At 57.2% G+C, this 24878-nt stretch overlaps 1 protein-coding gene across 5 annotated transcripts in view; it reads right to left on the minus strand.

Annotated features, from left to right (window-relative positions):
- Nucleotides 1-1676: 1676 nt before the first annotated feature.
- The window catches only part of NFASC (neurofascin), a gene marked incomplete at both ends in the record, with an annotated part of 67457 nt that continues 44255 nt past the window's right edge, over nucleotides 1677-24878 (minus strand). For 3 of the 5 annotated variants that reach the window (XM_080825166.1, XM_080825164.1, XM_080825163.1), the window contains 4 exons: nucleotides 1677-1908; nucleotides 4933-5002; nucleotides 6937-7068; nucleotides 24220-24234. In XM_080825166.1, the coding sequence (XP_080681292.1) occupies nucleotides 1677-1908; nucleotides 4933-5002; nucleotides 6937-7068; nucleotides 24220-24234 (449 nt within the window). The remainder of the gene's footprint in view (nucleotides 1909-4932; nucleotides 5003-6936; nucleotides 7069-24219; nucleotides 24235-24878) is intronic. The other 2 variants (XM_080825167.1, XM_080825165.1) reach the window with 1 other exon arrangement.

Here is a 24878-nt window from a genome sequence, read left to right on the forward strand (position 1 = left end):
GGCTGTGCCCGTGGCAGGCAGTCCAGATGGGGGGTCAGCTCCCCCTCCCGAAACCGGCTCTAGCTGCAGCGACCGCTACCAGGTTGCTCTCAGGCTCAAGATCTCTCTCTGAGGCTGGGTACCTTTGGTTTCTGAAACGGATTAGGTGGGGAGGCTGAAGGCCGTGCCTTGGTCTCTGAGCGCTGCAGGCTGCGTGGGTCTTGGGCTGGGCAACGGGGTGCAGGGCACGCGGTGAGCGGCTGCTCTGGGTCTGTGGTGACGTTCGCCCAGGCCGCCCCATTCTTAAGAGACATCGCTGGAGGCTTCGAGGCTTTACGGGCAGGGACTGGGGACCTGGGAGCTGCAGGGCCACATCAGAGCTGCATAAGGCATCCGGAGGGCGCGGGGTCCCCAGGCCAGACTCTCCAGCGCGGTCAGCGTGGTGTTCCCGCGCACTCTCCTGATATGTAAATACCCCGAGGACAGGACACACTGGTTCGGTCTCAGGGGGCAGCACGGTGTGAAACACCACTTTCGACATCTTACAGAATTGACGGAGGAGATGCTACCTGCTAGAGGCGAGAGGGGGAGCAGCACCTTGTACTCCCAAACACGTCAGCAAAGCCTCTGCATTGCCTGGTTCCATCCCCGGGAGGGTAGCAGCGGGGATTCCTGACCAGGTGGGCGGTGCCCTCATCCCTCGAGGCAGGGGGCACGGTCCTTTCTCCCACATCCCGGGTTTCACCGATGGGGAGGAAGGAAGTCCAAACCCAGCCCTTTCCTTCTCTCCTGAGGTGAGCACAGCTCCCCAGGGACCAGACGCCTAGTTTCCTTCTGCTTGAGGTACTCGGCCACTGGCTTCGAAGCTCTTCCCATCCGTGGCCGCTCCTGTTGCTCAAATTCCTTCAGAGCTGGTGCAGCTCTTGTCTGGGACACGCTGGGGAAAGGGGCAGGGTGAGAGCCAGGAGCAAGAGGTAAGCCCACCTCCCGACTGAACCAGAGCGGGGCAAGGAGGCCTGCCCACTCTCTCCCTGCCAAAAATACTGTCATTTTCCAGAAAGCAGCCAAGCCCAGCTCTGCAACTGACAAGGCCAAGGTGCATGGGATGGGGGCCCGGGGAGGCATCTGGCGAGAAAGGCATCCTTCGGAAATACATTGGCCCGGGGGCGGTGTGAATATGACAGCTTTTCTACAACATCTTTTACAGGTCAATCCTTTCGCCCGTCTGGGGGAGAATCCTCCCATTCTTTCTTTGTCCAGGGACATTTCTTCGAAAGGAAAAGAAAATGGAGACGCTGGGTCTGGGCAGGGAAGATGCACAAAAGAAAAATAAAGATAACGCGAAGGGCCGTGACCAACAGAAACCGGTGAGTGCGCGTGCGGAGGGCAAGGGCGGGCCGGGGTCGGGGAGGCTCCAGGTGGCCGAGAGGCTGAGCGAAGGGCTGGGCTCCCTCCAGCTGAGCTTAGCCAGGACTCCTCCACACGGTGGCACCCCGGGGGTGCAGGGGCGGTCATCGGGAGGGGGCTTGGGGTTGGCTGGGCGGTCACTGGTCCTCACAGCTTGGCAGACCCCCTTGTTGTACCCTTGTCCCTGAAGGAGGTGGCGGCTGTGTGGTAGGTCTGCGGTGGCTTCATCTCCCCCTCTCCCCTCCTCCCACTTGCAAAGTAGTGGCTGTGTCCTGGGCGAGGGGGCTCCGTTAGGCCAGAGAATAGATGGCGTTGACAGGTGACGTGGCCTCTGAGCTTTCATTGCCCTCGGTCTCCTCCTTGTCCTTTTTGACCGTGTACTGGCCGATGAAGGACCCGTCCTCGTTGAACTGCCCCTCGCCACCCTCGCCATAGTCCACCAGGCTGTCATCACTCTCCTGCTGCTTGATGGTGCCATCCAGGGACGTCTGGCTGCCCTGCAGGGGCTTGTTGTCCTCGTCACTGGCCAGAGAGAGACAGAGAGTCAGAGCCTGGCCTGGTCCAGTGTCGCTTAAACCAAGGTGGCATAGCACCGGGCCGTTGGCCTCTCGCCGAGCACATGGACTGCGCAGCTCCGAGAGGGGAGGATCTCAGAGGCCACCGGTCAGCCTCTCCCACCCCCAAGCCCTCCCCTGCCTGGCTGGATTATGGTGGGAACCTAAGGCCTGGAGAGGACCAGGTTTCTCCCTGGCGTCTTCTCCCAGGTGAGGTGGCAAGGTGGTGCCGGGCTGGGCTTGGAGCCCAGTCTTCTGACTCCAGTCTGGGGTCAGCTGCCCCACGGTGAGGACAGCCAGCTACTGGGAGACAAGGCAGGACGGGGTGGGTCAAGGAGCTGGGGTGTGGGTCCTGCACGCATCACTGTGTGGTCCTGTGGCCTCGGGAATGCCTTTCTTCTCACCAGGCCTTAGTGTCTCCATCAAGAGGGGTTGGACTCGCTTTGACTCTCTGTGATCTGGGTGGCCCCTGTCTGGAAAGGCTCTGCCCTTGGCAAAAAGCAACGGGTCTGGGCCATGGAGAGAGAAGCCTCTCCCCGGGCTCTCCCTTCCCCACCGTGCTGTGCTTTCCGTCTTCTCTCTGGTCTACCGAGTGGCAGACGCTGTTGCTTGGGGCCTTGGCTGAAAGAGGGTGGGATAAGCGGAGGGGCACACACAGGAGCGTGTGAGGCCAGTAACTGGAGACAAAGCCCTGAAAGGCTCTGACGATCATCCTGCCTGGGTTCCTCCGAGGCCCCCAGGTCCTGCCCTTCAGACACCCCCCAACCCCCTGCAAGGAGAGCTGACAGGCTGTGGGGCAGAGCAGGGTCTACCTGCTGGGATGTCTGCAGTGCCCCCAGGGAAGTGAGACACCCCTCCCCGCTGTCTCCCATGACTGGGCTCTGCTCAGGCATCACCTCCCTTCCCCAGCCTGCCGAAAGCTCTGCTCTTTAGGCTCTGAGGGGGACCGGGTGCTGATGGCCGCATCTCAGGGGTAGATGGCCCCCAGCGGTGCCAGGCAGCATGGGCAAACACATAATGTCCCCTCCCTGGCCCCCGGGCCACACACAGTCCTTCCTGGGTGTCTGTGTGCAGGGGGAACAACCGGTTGAGTTGCCTTTAGAGTGGACAGTGCGTAATAGCTTCTCGCTGCAGTGCCGGGCAGAGACAGCCGGCAGGGGAGGACCTGGGGCCCGAACCCGAGCCCGGCGTCGGTACTTGGAACGCTATCAGCCCCTCCCTCTTGCACCCTGTTCCCTGGGCTACGGGGAGGCAGCCTGTCTACAGGGCTGCACCGAGTCTGTGTGGAGAGTGGGGCTCACGTTTTGAAAACTAGCAGCTTCTTGCTGGTCCTGGTCCTACTCCTGGGTCTTTTTTACACACGCTCCCTCCCAGGAGCAAAGAGGGTTGTGTCTGTGTGACTCTAGGGGACTCCGGGCACCTAAGCCAGATGCAGCCACTGGACAGGAACGGCCCAGCTTGGAGGGAGCGTCTTCCGTGTGTCAGGTTCTCACAGAGAGAGAGGATCTAGATCTCGAAAGAACAGACTTCTTCTAAGGGAAGCTTGAAAGGAACCAGAAGGACTAGGGGGTCTCTGGTCTAGTCACCTGTCAGCCCATTTTCTGAGAGACCCGGAAGCAGGGGGACAGATGAGGGAGAGAGAAGCAGAGAGACCCACCAGAGAGGTGTTTCTCTGCCAAGCCAAACCCGAGGCAGGTGTGTGTGTGTGCGTGTGCGTGTGGGGGTGGGCCTGTGCAGGCTCCTGTGTGTGTCTACCCAGCCTCGCTGTGGGTGGGACAGGGGAGTGGGTGGGGACAAGGCAGATATTTTTGCCCAACACCTTTGGTGTCTGGGGGAGGAGAGGTGCCTGAGGAAGAGGCTTCTCGGAGCCCAGGAGGTCCTCGCCCCTGTCTGGGGTTGCACTGGGGGCCTGGGGGAGGGACAGTCCTGTGTCCTTTGGAAACTGGTGGCCAAGAAATAGGGCTCAGCCCCTGGGGAAGATGGGCCCTGCCAGGGGTGCTGAGGACAGTCAGGGGGACTCTGCTGCTCGCCCTTTTAGGAGGCCTTTGGAGACGTTGGGGCTGGGTAGACAGATTTGGTACATAGTCTTCTGCTGGGCTCCTAGCCAGGCAGTGGCTCTGGGCAGTGTTTACCTGCCCAGCTGCTGGTAAGCGGAGTGGTGGAGGCCAAGGGCCGCAAAAGGAGAGGTCAGGGAAGACGGCGTGATCTTGCCCCAGACAGTAACAGGGTGGGGGTGGGGAAGTAGGGCTCTGATCAGAGCATTTCCTCCCGCCCGCCTTGGTCTGGGAATGAGGCCTCCATGACCCACCCTGCATCATTCCTTAACTCAGGATACATTTGCCATCAAAATGGGACATTACAACGTCATCATGCCAGCCACAAAGGCCCATCCAGATCTAAGAGGGATGGCTCATGACGTTGCCCTGCCGGACGTCAGGCCCCGGCTTCTCCAGCTCTGCCACCAGCTCACGGGTCATCAAGCGTGGGTGGGATTCCTCGGCAGGTCACTTCCCTGTCTGGGCCTCAGTCCTCCAATTTGGGACAGGCCATGACCAGATGCCTCTCCAAGGGCTGTTCTTGGCCAGGGCCCGGAGATATCATTCAAGTTCATGAGGAAAAGGTCTAGAACCGCCTCCCCAATTCCTCACTGAGTTGAGGTTTCAAGACAATACAGCTTCCCTGGGTCCCTGTCTTCAGGGTTGTGGGAGGGAAGGGGCGGTAGGCAGAGAGGAAACCGACCCCTCATTTCATGGCCATGGCCTTCCCAGCGTCTGCTTTCAGAGGAAAGAGGTGGAGCTCGACAGCTTGGAGCTGTGTGGTTGAGTGAATGGAACAGTGTCCCTCAAATCCATGAGACTGTGCCAGGCAGTGTCCCCCCTGTGGGGAGGCAGCCTCGTTCAGCCCCCTCATTACAAGCAGGGGCTGTCGGCGAGGCAGAGGTGACAGCCAGATGGGTGGGGGTTGGGGACCAGGTGCCAAACAGGTCACCCACCTGTAGTCAAAGGAGCCGTCCTCTTCCTTGGGGTCTTCGGGGCCCAGGGGAACATCCTTCTTTTCTCGCACTTGGCCGATAAGAGAAGCAAAGACACAGACACGGTGATTATGCCCCTGCTCCCCGGGACCCCAACTGTAGAGTCGGTAACACTCTCTCTTTCAACAAGGCACCATCAGTGCCTCCCTTATTCCGGCTTCCTGCATTTAACCAGCTGTCAGGTTGATGCCCTGCCTCCTCCTCATCCCCAGGGTTTCTCTGTTGACAACTGAAACCTCCTCCAGCCTGCCCCTCCCCCACCCCTACCTCTCCATGGGGTTGCCCCCAAGCACCGAGCACTGAATGGATGTGATCTTTTCTTTGGCCCCTCTCTTATTCTGTTCTGTAGGATAAGTATTTGTGCTCAGTTCGTAAAAGCCCCCAACAGGGGGCCCTGGGCTGAGGGGACGTTCCGTAGGCACCTTTGGGTTGGAAAATGCTCTCCCGGCTGTGACCTCACTAGTGTGTGGGACCCTCTTCTCCCACGCTTCCTCTGTGGTTTGCACACACCCATCCCACACCCTGTCTTGTTGGGCTGTGATCTTCCTGCCGGGTGGGCCCCTGCTGTGTCTTGAGGGAGAGACCACCTTTCTTTTCCGGGTCCTTAGCGCCCAGCACAGAGTCTACCGTGAAGCCTAGCATGAAGGCTGGAGCCCGGGCCTCATGGTTTGCTCATTTTTCTAGTGGACTAGGGCCTTACCTTGCAGCTGGAGGGAAGGAGGTAAGCTGTGAGAAGAACTTTCTGGAAAGCAACACCATATAATGGGCAAAGGAAGCCTCAAAGTTTATCTGATGAGTTGGGGGTTGAACTCAGTAAGGCTACTCTTCTCCCTGACTCTGGCTTTCTCTTTTTCAGGAGAAAAACAATCCCAACACAGCACAATAAAGTGAAAGGAAACATTATTTGCCAATAAAGAATTATAATTTCCTGCCCTCCCTCACAGACACCTGCCTCACTTAAATCACAGGCAGAACCCTTTAGAATTCTAGGGTCTGAGGGTACGCGGACACAGGAAGGAAATAAAAGAGAATCTTCTCTCTGAGTTGAGTTTTAGGGGGACCCTGGAGGAGGACTCATTTAGAGGGAGGGAGAGGCAGGCATTTGGGGAGCATGGCCCGTGCTTGGCAATGGGGCTCTGCGGGGGCAGGGAGCAATTTCATTTTGCAGTCCGGCTGGATTTTTGCTCGCTGGGTCATCCATTACCCTGTCTCCTGTCATTCTACCCACACCATCCCAGACAGATGGTTTTGTTGCCCCTATGTGAAAAAACAATCAATATTTCCAGAAGCAGGAATGCCAGAGGTCCTTGTCCTTGACCTTGGTTTGTCCGGGCTGGTGGATCTGGAGGCACCCAGAAGAGCAATGGCTCTTTGGGACGCTAGGAAAGCCCAGAGCTCTTTACTGATGGGGTCTGGACCAATGCAGGCCACCCCCGAGCCTCTGGGGGCTCTTCGAGCAGGAGCTCCTGACCCTCTGCCGGGGGTCTGTCATTACAGCCCCGTCCCCGAGAGCCTCTCTCATAGGCGTGCTGCTTCCATCCAGACCCTCCCTTCTCTGTCCTCTCCTTCTCACGGTTAGAGAAAATGCCTTTCTTCCTTCTTCCTTCCTTGGGACATCAGATCCTAATGAGATTCAGGCTGAAAAAAGCCAATTTACTGAGCAGACGGCTGGTGAGTCAAGGGGAAGGAAGGTCATTCTTAATGGGAGTCACGGTTCCTTCCGTCCCCTCTCTGGAGCTGCCTGGACCGTTCCATCCACCCACCCCAGGCGAACCTGATTAACTCAAGTGCTTTCTGGCAGCTCTAAGATGCACAGACCAGGCGAGAGGACTGTCTGTCCAAGCTTGGCAAGGGTTAGGCTTGCCGGGAGAACCTGAGCCCCCTAGATATGGCCGGGGACCTGGGAGCTCCTGGGAAAGCTTGCTGGCCCCATGTCCCCAAGCCTGTTCCTCTTGTACATCCTACCTGGGTACTTGCCGCCCCGACTCCTCTTGATGAAACAGACGATGAGCAGGATCAGCACCAGGAGGGCGATGGCGCACATGAGCCCAATGAACCAGCCCTGGGTGGCGATGTCTGCCTGGTTGTTGGTATAAGCTGGGAGGGGGCAGAAGCAAAGACATGAGTGCTTTCCCTCGGGCGGAGGTGAGCAGGGAGACGTGGGGGGAAGAATGGCTATTTCATGTCGATGTTCCTCCTCGAGCCTTAAGCTACTACCTAGCAGCCCTCTGGCCCAAACCACCCCGCTACAGGGACAGAGAGAAAATAATTAAAGAGCCAAGGTCCAGAGGTCAGAAAAGAGGCACAGGAAAGGGATATAGGAAGCAGAATAAGCAGCAGAAGGCTGAACAGGTCCTCTAGGAAGGGGACGTTTCCTAAGAATGGGGCATGGCATTCTTGCAAACCAGATGGCTGGTCACAGCCTGATGAGGGTGGAGAGAAGGCCAGGGATTGGCCCTGGAAGTTCGAGTCCCCATCAATGAGCCTGGGATGAGGAAACGGGACTCTGCTTCCTTTCAGGGAACGGAGGCCATGGCTACATTGCAAAAACCTGTTCCAAGAACACCTTCACGGGCCCGCACAGGCCCCCAACAGTGACCTTTCCCACCGATATGTTCCCGAAGCCGACCAGGTCTCCTGGCCGGGGGTCCTGGCTGGAGTGTCGTTCCAGAACGCCGTGTGCTTTCTCGCGTTCCCCCAGCTGGACTGTGTGCTCCCTTACAGCAGACAGTCCCTGTGCGGGTACCCCCAGATGGGCCGAGGCCATGCCTTCTGCGCACCCCATGCCACTTCAGAGCACGTCCATGTGTGGAGACACCCCCCCATGACTGTGAGTCCCTCCCTAGCCCCACCTGGAGTGCGTGAAGACATGTCTCGACCTGAGCAGACCCCTTCACAGTTCAAGGAGCACGTGAGTGGGCCCAGAGCACAGGAGCTCAGCTGCCATCTCACGGTATCCCGGCTGGCCCAACGGTTGGCATTAGGGTCTGGGAGGGGGTGTGGAGTGGGCAGGACCCCCCCCGACCCTTCTTTCTATGGACTAGCGCCCCCTCTTGAAACCCAGCCTGCCATGGGAACCAAGACTTGGGAGGAAAGGCAGGATCCACCCACCCAAGCAGTCCCAAAGTAAGCCCGGAGCCCGCCGAGTGAGCTGAGGGGTCGTCTCAGAGCGCCAGTCGACAGCAGGGTCCCAGAGAGCCCACAGAGCCTAAGCCAAGCACAGGGCCTCCTTCCGGGTTGGGGCGGGGGAGCACCAGGAACAGAGGGGGTGACCCGGAGCCCTCGTGCCCCAGGGTCTTTATCCCATGCCTTTTTGTGGGGCAAGCGTCAGCGTGCAATCCTACCCTTTGCTCTTCTTGGACAGAGAAACGGTCTTTATCGCCTTCCCTGTGCCTAGGTAAGGTCATGGCACCAGGAAGGGTCTGGACAGATGGGGAAGACAGGAGCAAGCACTTTTGTGTTCTCTGCCCTTGTGCTCACCTGGTCTGTGGATGCTGTTGGGGGGGACGTCCCCTCCCTCACACTCCTGCTCCTGCAGGCTGCTCCTTGGACAGTGTCACAGAGATCCTTCTAGAACCCCATGTCTGAGCAAATCACTTCCTCAGTCCAACCCTCCAATGCATCCCACTGCTACCGGGGAAACACATACCTCCCTATCCTGTCCCGGCAGGCCCCACCCGGGCTGACCCCGGACCCTTCCTCAGGCCCGTCTCCCACCCTCTCTCCTCCAGCCACACCGGCCGCTCACCTCCCTACCTCGGGCCTTTCCATGTGCTGCTCTTCCTTCAGATGGCCGCCTCACCCGACCTCCTCTCCTCCTAGAAAGGTCTTCCCAGCTAAAGGCAAAGCCCTCTCCCCCAACCAGCCACTCCCAGATGGCTCTCATTCCCCTTTCTCCTGGCGCTCGTCCCCATCCGTGTTGGCACTAATCACAGTTCACACTCCGAGTACTTCTCCACGCTTCATCTGATTCAGTCCTCACTACCTCATCCAGCAGGCTTTATTATCCCCATCTTACAGATGAGACGACTGAGGCACAGAGAGTTCATGTGATTTGCTCAAGGTCGCAGAGCTGGTAAGCTATGTGCGCTTCAACCAGACCTTTGGGGCTGCCTGGCAATCCCTCCATTCCCCTCTCCCTGTCCCCACAAACTGCTGCTCCCTCCCACGCCACTCCACGCCATCATATCCCTGTGTCGGTGACATTAGCGTGACCACCGAAGCCTCACAGCCTCCACAGCTGTCCTTGTCTCCATAGCCGTGGCAGTAGCTCGCCCCTCCCAGGGGGCTCAGTCTTAGAAGGATCACAAACCCTGCAGCACTTTCCTCGTTGCTTTCTCCTCCCGTGAGCTGTTAAACACACTGAAGCTCCCTGGATCATAAAACAAAGACCCTGGGTGAACCCGCCACACTTTTCAGCTCGAGCTCTGGCACACTCCTTCTCTGGGTAAACTCCATCTTCCATGGGCTCCGGGTCCCGTCTACTTCTTCCTCCAACCCCGCCAGGCCAACCTCAAGCCCCTCTCTACTCACTGCTTCAACTACCACGGTGGAGTGGGTCTTTCCCAAACCTCCCTCTACCTCCTCGGCTCCTACCTTCCCCCATCCTCCAGGCCTGACTTTCCAACCAGCAATCCCTTAACTCCTCTCGCATTGTCGCTCCAGCCGGTTCCACAGCACCAAGCCCAGTGCTCCCAGCTAACACCCTAACATCTCCTTGGATGGTCTGTCTGCTCGAAACTCGACCCATGTCTTCCTGTCCTCACTCCTGCCAGTGGCTTCCCCATTCCTGCCATCCCTAAGGCTTATCCTTTGTCTTTCCAGCGTCCCTCATATTTGCCTCACTGCTCCAGGCTAGGGGCGTCCCCTCCTCACCCTGGGTCTATCAGGTCCCAAGGATACAATGGCACACTGTGTTATTATGCTCTCAGGACACCTCCCATTATGCCCGGCCCTCCAGGGGCTCCACGCGTCCCCTCCGGACTGCTCTCCCGCCGTGCCCGAGAGAGCCCGGCCTGCTGCCCTTCTTGCTCTCCACACTCCACCTCTCCTTCCTGAATCTCCCGTTCCTCCCGCTCACACCAATCTCAGAAGTCCAATTTTACTGGTTTACTCCACCAAACGTAACATTCAATTGCTCTGTTTCCTGGGTCCGGATTTTTAATGATCCTATTAAAGGCTTGAGAACAGGGGAGTCGTTGGGCCCCCTAGGACTTCATGTGATGCTGGTCATGTAGCAAGCAGGCAGTGACTACTTATAAAATATCAGTTTAATCCTAATTTAATACGGTTAATTAGGGAGACTTGCTGGCGTCAGAGGGAGATTGGCTTGACCATGAGCCACGCCTTGAGTTTGGATGGTGGTTCCCACCTTCTGTGCAACAGTTGGTTTGTAGGTCTGCAGGGCCCTGTTTGCTCCACTACCATCTTCCTGATGCTTGTTCTGTATGTCCTGACAAGCCATCTCCCGGAGACTCCCTTTGTCTTGTGAGAGGAAGTCACAATCCCAGGGACAGCGGCTATATGGGCCATCTGGGAAGCGAATGTAGCTGTCCATTCCTGACAGCACCTGAAGTTCAAATGTTACCTTCAGTCCTTGCCAAAGAGGTCAAAGAACGTTCTGGACCCAGAAGGCTCTTCAAATCCAAGCGGTGTGCTAGCCACTCACTAAACTTCTCGTGGCCCCCGCTTTGTAATACCTACACACATCAGGTCATTATGTTGTACACCTGAACCTAATACGAGGCTTTAGTCGATGATTGGTCAACAAAACCCAAACCAGGCGGGATCTGGGGTGAGGTGGGCTCCACCAGACTCCATCAAAGTGACTTAGCTTCTCAAGAACCAAAAGCAATTTAGGACAAGATGATCTCACTCACAACGTGACCCGACAGAATGGACTCTGCAAGGCGGAAGGCACTGTAGGGAGGCTCAGGGCATTACACTTGGCTGCCAACATCATTCTTAATCGATCTGTTCAACGTGTTTCAAGATTCCTAATGGACACGGTAATGACAACATTCGAAGACCGGGCTGTGTTGACACTCACCACCTCCTGCTGGGACGGGGAGCACCTGCTCTTCCAGCCCACAAGGCCTGGCAAACTCAGAGTCCCAATGCCTCTCACTCTAGACCAGAGGCCATATTTTGTGTGCCTTCCGCACACCACACCCCACACCACTGCTCAGAAATGGGCCATTCGGCGGTTCTCATGAGTCAAAGGCCGGTCACTCAAAGTCCGCAGGAGAATTACATTTCAGAAATAGGAACAGAGAAATATGCAGAACGGGACTTCCTTCAGATGCGCTGGGGCTTAGCTGCTCTTACTTAAGTCGCACCTGACGCCTCCGTATCCGCACCATGCCCCATCCTGGGTTTCTTCCAAACATAACAGAAAGAGACTGACTACAGGGAGGTCCCCTGATGTCCCTCCTTCTTGCTTTCCTGCGGTCTGAGGCAGTCCGCGGTCTGTTCCGCTAGCCCACTGTCCCCACCTGCCCGCTGCCTCCTTGGCCCATACTGCCCACCCCCCAGGACAGAAGAGCCGAGGAGCCCCCCGGAGTCCAGAGTTATGTGTCTGTGGCCCCTTGGGTCTCTTTGGCTTCAAAAGCATCAAGGAGGTGATTAACTTTCCATGTGGGATCTTCCTGGTGAGGGCCAGGGAGCTGGTTAGCATTCCTAGGGGTTTTCTTCCATATCCCCCCCGAACCACTGCTGTATGTTTGAGTCTGTGGGCTCAAGTGATGGCCTGTGGTCACCTAAGTGACCCAGAGATGCTCATAAACTCTTGCTTTGATGAGACCCTGGGACCAAGGCGATCGTGGGAACTTGGCTCGGGAGTCCGCCCACAGGATACACAGCGCGCATTTTTGAAGAATCCAGAAACACACAAACTTCAGAAAGTGAAAATATTTCTTTTCCCTCTGTGGTTTGTACGTGGTAATTTCTAGCCAGCCAGTGACGTCAGTGAGCAATACGTACTCAGGGTTGGGGTCACAAACCTGTTCACCCCAGCTTGCACGGAGTGGAATCTGGGAAAACTCATTCACTCTGAAAGCCATCTATCAGGAGACATTTCTCCAGAACCACCACAAGAAAAGAGAAAAGGGCACTGAGCCAATGTTCGGAAGTGTATTATCAATCTTCTTATTTTTCTTTTCTTTTCCTTTTTTCCCCCCTGTACCGCATGTTTGATATGGGGAAGCAGACTGGGATGTCCCCGAGGGCAGGCACTGGTTCTTTTTTCTCTGGCTCTTTCTCCACACCCCTCACTCACAGCCCCAGGACTTGGTGTTGGGAGAAGTCACATTCTGGAAGCAGAGGGTGCCCGCTTTGGCAGTGTTCCCTACCAGGGCGCTCCAGCCAGGGATCTTACCTGGGCTCCCTGCCTCTGTGCTGAACTCGGGTTCATAATGAAGCAAAATCAAACGCACGTACTGATGAGCGCCAGCTTGGGATCCTGACTGGGTCCGACAGAGTCCAGCCACCTGCTCCGCTCGCCCAGCTGCCCAGTTCCTTTGGCTGGCTGCCAAGCTGGCCTAGCCACTTGCTCAGACGTCGTGCCCGAGTTGGCTGGGCTGGCCTCAAGCGGGCAGCTGGACTCAGACTCCCTGAGTCTCGATGGCCTGGACACAGGCAGGACAGGTGGAGGCACGGGGAGGAGGACAGGACGTCCAGACCAGGAGGGTCCAGGCCAGAAGGGGCGGTGGGAGACATTTATACAGAAGGGGGGTGACTCTCAAGATACAGGCTGCCAGGATGAGCCTGGCCAGGCACAGGGGGGTAATGAATATTTCAATCAACATTCAGAAAGTCATATAAATCATTGTGTGGCATTTCTTTTTCTTCTATGCATGTGTCTACTAACCTGCATCTGATTAGGACATCCTGGGGGCAGGGACTGGTCCTTTTCTCTCTCTGGCTGTTTCCCCAACCCTCGCCCTTGGCCCCAGGGCTTAGCACGGCCACCTGCCTGGCCGACTGTGAAGACACACATGAACACATCAGCAGTGCCCTCCGGTCTCCAAACTGCCTGCCCATCCTGACCTGCTCCCGTGTCCTGAGCCCCGCTAGCCTGTCCCCTTGGCGCACTGAGGTTGCTTCTCTAGCGACAGCTGAAGTCCCTTTCAAGCCAGAACTCTGCTCCAACCGGAGAGCTTCCTCCTCTTCCCGAACACGACAGATTAACTACTCTGAAGCCACGGCAAACTTGGGATAAAAAATTAAGCCAAAATAAAGCCCCCAGCAACTCATGTCACACACTTGGGAATTCTTCTAACAGATGATAGTGGCAAGGCAGTGACATATGTGCTGATCCTGGGAAGATTTGGGGGATCGAGGCCCTTGCATGGCCCTGTCTCTTAACGCCACGCGCAGGAAGCAAGGTCCTGTGCGCATGGAGTGGGTTGCTCTGTGCTCCTCCGGCCCCCAGCCCCACACCCAGGGCCCGGGTTTGCACCTATACCAAGCCCTTTTGTTTCAAGCCCAGTGGGGGGGCCAGGTGGCCTCCTTCGTCCTCATGCTACAATTCTATTTACTTCGGACTCCCCGCTCACGCCGCGGGGTTGGAAGGGCGCTTCCTTTCCACTGTGCATGCACTCTGCCTCCTCTTGGCTTCCTGGGAGCTGTGGGCTGACGTATAGTAAGAGCCGAGACACGCCATGCAAGGTGGGGAATGGGTGGGATGAGTCTTCTTTCCAAGGAGAAGAGACAAGCAGGAAGCTAAGAATGGGATGAAATGCCCCATGCTTGCCGGGGATGGCCAGGCCAGCTCCCCTCTCACCTGTACTGGTCATAAAGGTGATGATGGTACTGCTGATGCCCTCGTTGTCCCGGGAATAAATGCGCAAGGTGTAAGTCATCCCGGGATAGAGGTCTGTCAGCTGTATAGGCTGGGCCTGGGCCTTAACAGGGACAGTTTTTTTCGTATGGTTGCCTGGGGAACAGAAACCTCAGTCAGCCTAGGGCCAGGCACGAGGAGCTGGAGAGGCAGTGCTTGGGTTCCTGGTCACCGGTCAAGGGCAGAAGCATGGCGGGGGGTGGGGTGGGGGGCACCGTGCAGACCAGGTCACCGGGCAGCTCTACCAAACCTTCTATGCGATGCTGACTCTCCCATCTGGCAGCCCTTCTGCCAAGGGCGCTCTTCCTTCTCCTCAAGCTTTTTCTCCTCACTATGGTCTTAGCACTAAACAATTACGACCTACTTCGTGGGTGCGAGCTTTCCCGGGAGGGTCAGAGAGCCAGTCAGCCCCCCTCGTGGGACATGGAGGTGAGGCAGGACTCTACTTCTTGGCTCTCCCTCCTGGCTTCCCCTCTCCTGTCTCACTGTGTGGAGAGATCACACATCAGGAGAAGCGCGTGCCTGGCCTCTGAGGTGCGGGGTGAATGGTGGCTGGCGGGAGCTGCGATGGCAAGGACCGGACTCGGGGCGCCGATTCTACAGATGGGAACGCCTCTGGCCACAGAGGACTGAGAGTCGGCTTTGCTCTTTCCTTACAGATCTTTGGGGAGCCCGCCCAGGTGGATCTCCCGGCGGGGTGAGCTGGTTTCATTCACGGCTAAGGAGAACACCACGGTGGGTCTGAGTCTCTAAGGGCAGGGCTCTTCCTTCACAGAAGGCGGATATCTGACCACACTCGACAGTCTGATCAATATGTACTCTTGATCCTGAGATCCCATAGAGAGTGAACAGCTCAGCTCCAGTCACCCACTGAGACAAAGTGGCCCCGGTCAGTGCCTTGGACGGGGGGGCCACTGGCATTCCTCTGTGCACAAAGCACAGCCGAACCCAAAAGTCTGAACTGGCCTCACCTCTCCAGTGGAGACCCCATGGGTTGTGAGTTACGGAAATCCACGCAGAAGTGAGGTTTGGCTCGTGACGGGGTGGGGGATGCTATTCAGAACCCGCATCCTGGGCAGGAAGCAGACGCAGAGCCCCATTACCCAGGTCCTCCCCAGCACATGCAACCCTAGACCTCCACTAACGGTTTCAGAAGCCCTCTTCCCTCTCCTTTGGCTGCTCTTCCCACCCCACTGCCGCCAGAGCGCGTATCGATTTCATTAAGTCATAATTAAGCCAGGCTCGCAGGCCCTCAGAGCCTGGGGCAGTCCGCGGGGTCTCTCTAATGGCATCTGCGCTACCCACCGCAGCGGCCACTGCAGCGGCCGCCGCCGCCCTCCCCCCTCCGCTCAGCAATGCTTACTGTCGATGTACTCAACCACAAAGTCAGTTCCGGGCCCGAAATTGTGCTTCCAGGTGATGTTGGCCCATTTACTGTTGGGGAGCACCGTGACGTTCCATATGGACTGCCTGTCGGGGGCTGGTGGGCAGGTTAGAAGAGGGGTTAGTGGTGAGGAGGGAGGCAGCTCCGGAGACACACACATGTGCACACACACATGCACACACACATACACACGCGTGCTCGGCTTGGAAAGGGAGGACCCAGAGGAGGCTGTGCACGGGGCCCGCCAGAGCTCCAAGCTGCAGCCTCAGTGGCCAGGCCAGAGGTCGACATCCAGGTCAGAACGGGTGCAGTCAGGAGCACCTGTGTGGGAGGGAGAGCTGGAGACAGTCTGTGGGTCTGCCTAGGTAGGGGCAGGAATGAAAAGTCGGTTTCAACCCATGCCACTGGAGGCTCGAACCTGGGCTCTTTCCTTTTCTAGATCCCCTGTCATGGATTGGAATGGGGCGGCGGAAGGAAACCAGAGAAAGCCCCGTTGACCAGCGTACAGACAGAGGGCGAGAGATGGGCCAGCCTCGTTCCCTTCAACCACAGACATTCTACAGGAAGGAGAGTGGGATCTCTTGAAGGCCCTGGAGAGACATGATGTGTAGGAAAGGCAGGACCAAAGGTGGGAAAGCCTTACTGGGCTCCTGAGACTAGAGAACAGTAACCCAGAGGGGTGGCTCTGGAGTCCCTGTGGTCCCTCTTGGTCAGCAAGCTCTTGGATTATGTGGAACAGGGCCTCCACGGTCTAAGGGGACTTGGGGTCTACAACCGCAGGGTCCCAAGTAGAGAGGAGAGCTATGAAGCCCTCCTCTCCCTCTCCTGGGCTAGGTGGGACCCAAAGAAGGTAACTCCTTCTTGACTGCCAAGCCTCAGAGGTTCAGACACCAGAAGAATCCAGTTCTTTTGGCTTCTCAGCATTAAATTGTCTCCGAGGCTTGATCTCCACGCAATATGGGAAACATTAATTATCTGGAGCCTACGAGCTGGGAGCTGCTTTATCAAAGCCACGGTACTGTCTGAAACCATAGCCTGCGGACAGGAGAGTGGCACTAATCTTCAAATGTAATCATTTCTCACCAGTCCCAGCAGTCTGATTACCCCACTGCCCAGCAAAGATTTCATAGCGGAGTACTAGCGTGAAGCCGTGTATTTCAAAGACTTTACAAGTGTGGCTCCTGTATATTTTATTAGCATGCAAAGGGGCACTGTCATCGGCTCACTTGTCAAAAATAAATGAGTAGAGTACGGTGATGCATTTATTCATTATCTACTTGACACGTGACCGAGTCTGCAGGGCTGGGAAAGTGATAAAAGATCTGGCCTTCGCTTCAAAGAGGTGCCTTCTCTATGACAACCTTGTTGGATGCCGGTTGCCCCAGGTGAGTATGATTCATGTCAGGTGAGGGGCCAAGACGGAGGCTCCACTGACAGCACCATGGGCATTCTCCGTGGGGAGGGCAGAACACGGGATTTTTTACTTATCTGCCCGGGGATCCCATTGTCCCGGCGGCTTTACGCCACCCCGAATCCCAGCTCCTTGGCATCTCATGGCTCTTGCTAGTGGGAATGAACTATGAGAACTCATGATGTGGGAACTCGAGCTTCTTCCTCCTCAGCTCTGGGGCCTGGAATTAGCCAGAGAATTTGTGTTTAAACAGCTTGGCTGCCAATACAATATCGACCCAAATCTGACAGTCTCAAAGGTAGTGGAGATTGGGGGACTGCTGGAAAAGGGGAAGCCATGGGGAAGCAAAACGACTTAGAGAAGCTGGGGGAAGACCGTGCCACGGAGAGAGAGCTGGACGCCGACCGCTAAAGAAAATGTTTGAAGAGAAAGACCAGGAAGGAGGACTACCAATTACTATGAAAACCAGAAAGCGTGACAGGAAGTGTGGATGGTTCTGCCGAGTCCTGCAATGGGAGAGTTAGGGCGCATCCCTTGAAATCTGAAAGAGACAAGTTAAGGACAAAGAAAAAGTGTCGTTTCACCCTGAAAAAAGTAAACTTTGGAAACATCTGGTCCTAAGACATGATAAAGATGAATGATCATTTTAAAAATCGTGGATGGCAGCGCCAGTCTGCTGCATTAAGGGAAATGAGGATGTTTGAGGGGTGTCCCCAGGCTCTAAGGATAAGTTCAGGGGCACGGGCAGGTCCCCCGCGGTGTCTCGGGCAGTTAGGAGTCGCACGTGAGAATCCATGGGTTAGTCCTACGGCAGCAAGGCTGGCCCCTCCGGAGGGCAAGGAACTCTGCAGGGGGGCAAGATCTGTCCCTTCTTCAGCCTCCACGCATCTGCTCGGTGACCTCACAGCACTCGTGGGGACACGGGGCCCTGTTATAAGGCAAATATGCCTCCCTGTGGCCCCAAAGAATGCCCATCACCAAACTACTGGTGGCAGCTTCTAGTAGCCTGCCAGGCTTCTCCTCAGCCAACATCTTCCTACAGTCCATGCTGTTTAAATTCTAGATATTGTACCTTCATGGCAAATTGGCATTTTCAAGGTCCGGAGAACATAATGTCAGTTATGTGTCCCTTGTCCCCTTCGGGCTCACGTAACTCCGTGTAATGGAATTAAAGACGATACTCACACGTGCATCAAGCCTCCATCCTCATTCAGGTGCTGAGAACTGAGGCCCCAGAAGGTAAAGGGACTTGCCCAGGACCAGGGGGGTAGGGGGGCGGCTACCACCCCACAGCTGCCGGCGGAGGGTTCTGGATGCTTCCTGCCTGCCCTGCCAGCTGCATCAGGCTGACTCTACAGCTGGCCTGTGCACTCTGCAAGCTAGAGGCCCTCCCCGGGCCAGTAATGAAAGGGTGTTTGATGCTTGTTTCTTAGAAATAAATGGGGGTGTGTATCTGGGGGTGTGGGGGATGCGAGTGGGAAGAACAACAGAGCACCCTTGGGCATTACGGGGCTCCGTAGCAATGCTTTCCTGGAAGCCCTTCTTTAAAAAAGGCTGGTGGGCGGGGGAGGCTGTAGATATGCTTTGCTGGGAGAGGGGCGAGGGAAGATCTGCTTGGCAGGGCTGGCCACTCCCCACTCCTCTAGGTTGTGGGGCTGGAAGTGACATGGCCCCGAGCAGGAAGCCCCCTCAGGCCGACTATCTGGGGTCAGGCCCCTGAACTTGCCCACACTCTCTCCTTTCCAGAATGCTCAGCCCCGAGCTGCTGCTCCACATGGAGGTGGAGGCAGCCCTCCCATCCAGGACCCCAGGGTACTGCCTGCGGAGTGTGGGCGTCTGTTAACAGGATATGAGGCTAGAACAGGCGTGCGGAGCCGAGGAGGGCCGCCTAAGGTGGAGCGTGCTAGGTGGCGCTCTGTGCCCCCGGGCTCCCGGAATGAGCAACCCCGTGTGCTCTCCAGGTAGAAACAACGGGAGGCGTCGGCCAACGGCACCCCCAGACCCGCCCTCCTACGCGGGAGGCTCTGGCGGAGGGACGGGGCACAGGGGCAGCGGCAGTACCAGATTCGGGCATCTTAGTCCCGGAGGCGGTGGTGGGAGGCCTCTCTGCGGTGGTGGCGGCAGTGGTTGTAGTGGTGGCAGCGGTGGTGGTGGCCACGGTGGTAGGTGCGACACTTGGGATGGTGGGGACTGTTGTGGCTTCGGTGGTGGCAGCGGGGGCAGTAGCGTCAGTACTGCTCACAGCGCCTGTCGCACCCACCGTGGTCGGGGGCCACGTGGGAGGAGCTGGGGGGGGAAATGTAAAACAGCCCATCCGGTTGGTCTGGGCGGACCCCGGCCTGAACTCGCGGCCTCGCGTGCAAGGCAGGCAGCCCCAGGGAGGAGATGGGGCTCAATGACCAGAAGCCTCCCCCCGCGCGTGACGCACCGGGTCGGACGGATCACAGTGAGAGGACACAGCCATGGGCCAGGAAGAGAATGAAGCCCCGTGAGTGTTTCATTTTCTTCTCATGGTCTGTGTGGCTCGAAGCACCCAGCATGCACCCCGCCAAGAGTGAGGATGAGGATGGGAAAGGATGGACACCGAATTGCTCAGGTGCCAGGGACGGCATGGGGTCCCCAGCCAGCACCACCCAGACACAGGCCCGTTAGCAGCACCTGGGTCTGGCCCCGGAGCTCCCGCCTTGGAGGGGGGCAGGTGGCGGCCGTGCCCTGCAGGAGCACTGGGAAGCCCCCCATTCCCAGCCATTCACTCCCAAAGTACCCTTTCTCACAGCTGCTTGAGTCCTAACACCCCCAAACCCAACGACAGAGAGCAAACAGTCCCCACTCTGGGGGTCAGCCTCCCAGTGGGGTCTGCATCTCCTGTCTCACTGTCCGCCCGTCCCCAGGCTCTCAGCTCTGGTCTGTGGCCCTGCCTCTCCTCCCTTCTTCCCTGCCCAGTGATGTTCCTTCCCGTAATTACTCTGCCCTAACTCCTCTCTTCCGAGGACATTAGGGCTCCAGGAGCCCCAGGTCCCTTCCCTTCACATTAGTACGTGGGATGGGCACTAATGGAGTCGCAGTGTCACCTGTGCTCCGTAGATGGAGAAACCCCGGGACACAAGCGAGATATATTTGTGGGCCTCTTTGTTGCATAAATCTTCAGGGAGATTGGTTCAAATCTGTGCTCACTCGCATACTCTCGTCTCCCACCCAAAGCCACCCTGGATGTCAGCCACCCCTGGGTGGCTAAGCCTATCTGTGTGACATTGTCTCCATATGCCCGCCTTCCTTCTACAGAAGGGTCGGGGAAGCTAACCGAGGGCGGCCCTACTACTCTCTAGGTCCAATATTACCGAAAGCCATGAGGATGAGAATGATGGGGGCAAGCCAGAGAGAGATAGACCCCCTCTCCCCTTGCCATCTCCTGTCATCTGATCATGGTCTGCTTTCTGGGGCAGAAGGCAGGGATGTTAAGATGAAGGAGATCCTTGTAAACCCCCGAGAAATAGACACACGCCAGCCCTATCTCAAAGCTCCAGAAGTTTAGGAAGATAAGATCCCCACTGCCCAGAAGGGGGGCCAGGGCAGGGAGGGAGTCAAAGAGACAATGGCCAGAGAGCTTTTCTCAGGGGAGAATGAAGAGACCCACAGACTTCGCACTAAGAGCCTGAGCAACAAAGGCCCTTTCATTCCCTTGGGTCTCCAATATTCCCCGTCCCCACGGAGGAGGAGGGAGTGTTCTGGGATCCCAGCCACTTCCCTATTTGCAAGATCAGAGGCGGTACTGGACCCTGAGGGTATGCTGACCACAGAAGTCACACTGGGTAGCCAGCTGTGTCCCACGCATTCCAAACATTCCTGGGCGGGGTCAAAGCCAACATGGACATCAGGAAGGCGTGGGGCGTGGCCAGATTCCCTGTCAAAGTCACCCTTCAAGGATGCATTAGTGCAAGGTGGCCCCAGGCCTGGAAAGCTCAGTGCTGTAAATGCTCAGGGTGAGGTAGTCCACCTACCCCACTCACTAAGACAGACAGACAGACAAACACACGGAAAAGCCGGAGAGACCCCAAGGCAGAGGTTAGCTCCCTTCCAGACCTGGTCCCTTGCAGCTCCCGTGGCCACGCACACACATGGGCTTTTCCCGCTGCTCTGTGCTGTGGGAAGGACCCTGGAGAGGCTAGCTTGCCCGTCTGGGCAGGACCGGCTCTGACTTGGCTCCTTACCAGCGGCGTATTTTCTAATCACTTCTGGCAAGTAGGATGTTCACAGCGCCTTCCTTTTCCATGACTATTTAAAAGGCATCGCCAAAAAGCTTTGAGGGAACAACTCTGAGTTAAAATCATCCTGTTCTGGGTAATGCACACATAGGCGGTGGTGTTACATTTCCTGGGCCCCCAGACTCAGTGGCACTTGCCCCCAGAGCTCTACACACTCCCACATGCCCCTTGGCTCTCGTAAAGCAGAGACACACACACTACACTCCCACAGGCCCACAGTGAGGCTTGCACATGCTTCCCTGGGCATTCCAGCAAGCAGCCCTAGAAACAGAGAGGCTACGAGAGGCTAGGTTAGGGTGACTTTTTTCCTGATGCTGCTGGTCAGAGACAAGAATGGGAAATGAATCTGCAGATGCTGCGTGGTCTTGCCCCTCCCCCCAACAGTCCCTTCTGCCAAGTGTGACAAGGAGGAAGCATTTCTGATGACGGCCACCTAACCACTTTCCCTCCAGGTCTGCATCAACAGTCTCGGTATCGGTAAGAAGGGAACAAAAGGCAAGGTGTGGCCTCCCAAGTGTCCTCCCATTGGAGTCACTGTGGAGGTGGCAGCCTCAGCTAGGCTGAGGTCACAGCTGGCAAATTGCTGTTCTCTCTGACCCACTCATTAGCTGTGTCTGTTGTCCCATAGCTGGACAAGGGCAGAGAGACAGGGAGATAGGGAGAGGGAGTCGGTGGTGGGGGCAGAGGCAAGATGGAAAGGCTCTGGGTCAGGGGAGTGAGTTGTTAGAGGTTCCCACGGGTGAGAGGGGGAGGCAGGTTTTCATGGAGAAACTGTCCAGTTCTTAGGTCAAAGGTGGCCCAGAGGAGTTCATCCCCTGGGGTGGGTTTGCACACAGGAGATAAGGGGCTTAGAGACGGAGAGGCCCACAGGCTGGGGAGGCGCGATGCTGAGCTCAGATGTCCTCTCCAGTTAAAGCAGGAATTACAGGCTGGAGAACCATGGTGGCCAATGAGCAGCAGACAGTATCAGCCTGACAATGGAGAGGAAGGCGGTGGGGGGCGGGGGCTAGAGCTGGAAGCACAGCACCCCTCCCCAAAGGCCACGGCAGCCTACTGGGTTACCTCACGCACACTGGAAGGTACCCCAGCCACGGCTGAGGCTTTGCCACCAGAGTTTTGGGGAACACCAAAGAGATGGGGAAAACTGGGGAGAGAGGGCTTGTCTTATTCATCTTCCTGACCCCAGAACTGGCCACAGAGCTGCCCAGCAGACATTTGCCGATCTGAGTCACAGAGGAGGACAGCAGTTTCCAGACATTCCAAGGTGAAAGCTTCAGTCCAAAAATGGCCACATGGCGTATGGACGACTGTGGCCAAGCCACAGATGGCCAAGCCAGATGGGCAGCCATCCTGAGAGACTACAGGCCGGGTGCGCAAGAGGGTTTATTTTTAGTGGGTAAGACATGAACAGGTAAGTGTGGGGATAAAACACCCAGGTTCAGGGACGACGAGCGGTAAGGGAGCAGCGGGCTGGACAACGGACCCGCGTCGGATTTGTCAGACCTGGGCTCCACCGCCTGGCACCCACAGTGAGCGCAGAAGGTTCTGGAGCATTTACAGCTGAGGACAGCCGATGCCATGAGCAAATCTCATTTACAAAGGCGTGCACTATGCCTCTACTTCCACGTCCCGGGGAAGCTGGCGCCCAGGAAGCAGGTGTGATTGAGGGTCGGAGACCCTGCAGTCACTGTACATAGCACGATGGGCTTAGATCTTTTCTAAATGGGGAGCAGAAGGTGGGGGGTTCGGAATGATCACCTCTCCCTTGCAGGTGCCACTCATGAGAGCGGCAGTCCAGGCTGGCACAGACGCTTGCTGGCACGGCAGACTCCCTGCTACCTGACCCACCTGCCTCGGGTCCCAGGGTGCCAGAAAGGGGGAGGTGGGTTGGGAGCTGGTTGACCAATGAGTTTCCAGTGGATTCTCTTGGTGTCCTGTGTCTCCCCCTTCTATGTCCACTGAGCGTGCTTAGGCTACCCTGAGCACCTGCTAGAAGAGTTCCAGAAGAAACCCCTGGGCCAAGTTGCGCCAGAAAGTCAGGGCAGCCTGTGGTCCCCACACCCAGCACATCTGTCTACCTCATATCCCAGTGGAGGCTGTTTGGGCCCTGTGGGGAGGCACTGGGACCCACCAGCCTGGGCAATGATGTGGAGGGGGGATGGGGAGCTGGGGGGGTGGAGAGGGAGGGATGATGGCTGCGCACCACCCACAGATCTGGCAAAACAAACACAAACCGAAGGAAGCAGGGTGTGCAACAGAAATAGAACCAACCTAAAATGGGGGTGGGAGGAAACCAGATCTGGCAGTCGTCTTCATAAGCTAACCCTCCGGTTCCTCACCTGCTTCTCAGTCCACCCCACTGCCTAGCGCTTCAGGAGGTGCTAGTGATCCCTGGGCCCCTAGCCTTTGCTCTGCCAGGGTAAGCCTTGCCCTCAGCTGCAGAGGAGGACGGGGAAGGAGGCGTGGGGTCCCCTGCCTAGCATAACCCAGCCTGAGGATAGGCCTTCAATAGTGACACGCCCTTTGCTGTCCTCGAACCTACAGCATGAGGGCTTAACAAGGGGGCTGCAGTCAGCAGACATTGTCCTAAGTTGGGACCTGCCCACCTACTCCTCCCTTCTGCTGTGCTTTAAGCTCCCAGACCCCAAGAGTGGCGGCTGTTCTTCATGCTGGAGACTCTGAGAAGCTGGGTTTCTAAGGGGGGCAGGGAAAAACCAGCCCACGGTGCCCACTGAGACTCCAGGTCCTGGAGCACCTGGCCCTATCCAAGGACAAGCTCAGTCCCGGTCACTGCCCAGAGCCCACGGCAGATGGCAGAGCTGGTGCCGGGCCCCCATGCCGCGTGCGCGGGCTGCATGCATGGAGCGCTCGCCCCTAGGCACCTTTCAGGGGATGGCAGCCGGACCGGAAGACAGGAGCCAGCTGCCTCCACTCACAGGCCAGCATTCCTTTCAGGGGCACGGCCGGCCACCCAAGGATGGCAGACCCTCTCTCTGCACCCCGAGATGTCAAAACTAGGCCAGGGCCCACGTTAATCAGGGGAAGGAATCACGCAGCTTCCAAGAAAGCTGCAGGTGCAGAGATTAGGTCTGGAGCCCGTGGGCGGGGGGGGGCCCTCCTAAGCCATCCGAGGGGGACCAAGAGTAAGTGAAGAGGAAGAGGGAGAAGCTTTGACCTCCTCTGGTCCCATCCTCCGCACACAGCCTTCTTGACAGTCTGGCTTCCCAACCCCTGAAAGAGACAGTCTGGAACATGCTTTCATCCTGAGCTCCCTCCTTCTCCACCCTAGCTGGGCGGGCTCCGCCTGCACTGTCCCATGCCATGCCCATTACCTCTGCTGCTGGTACGGTACCTGCGGTTGGAGTGGCTTCAGAACACAGCGCCCAAGATGGCCAGAGAGAGGGAGAAAGGATGAGAGAGGGAAGACAAAACAGAGCACAGGTGAAACCACAGGACAAGCAAGCAGAGAAGCGTCTGGCTCAAACCTGACCCCGACGGTGTGACCAGGGGCTGGCTACTGCCCTGAGGATGCCAACTGGTGTCCAGGGTTCATGGTCAACTCCATGGGCAGTCTGGTATGTTCCTACAGAAAACTTTCCACCCGGATCTTGGAGACCAGTCTAATACACTCGGATTCTACCTCCACTCAAGGACTACCAACTAAGGGGTGGTCGTAGGGACGGTGAATCTCGAGTGCTTTGTTTCCAGGTCTTTCCCCAAGGGTGTGTCTTCCCTGGCCAGGCTGATCTCTATGAGGCAGGCTGGGTGACCTTCCGGGATGCCAAGAATTGTGGGCATAAGGAGGACGTCAAACCCAGTCAAAAGGATGGTTCTCGTATCTTTGGGGGAAGATGGTGAGTAGCATTGGGACAGATGGAGGAGGGGTGAGCCTGTTTCGTGAACCCTCCCCAACACCACCTTGGCCTTGGAAGGCCCAGGAGTTCTCACAGATGGCAGCCCCGAGGCCCCCGCCCAGAGGGTCTGCTGCCCCCTGTTCTTTCCCACCAGCTG

The sequence above is a fragment of the Martes martes genome (assembly GCF_963455335.1).
Source record: "Martes martes genome assembly, chromosome: 15".
Taxonomy (NCBI): Eukaryota; Metazoa; Chordata; class Mammalia; order Carnivora; family Mustelidae; genus Martes; species Martes martes.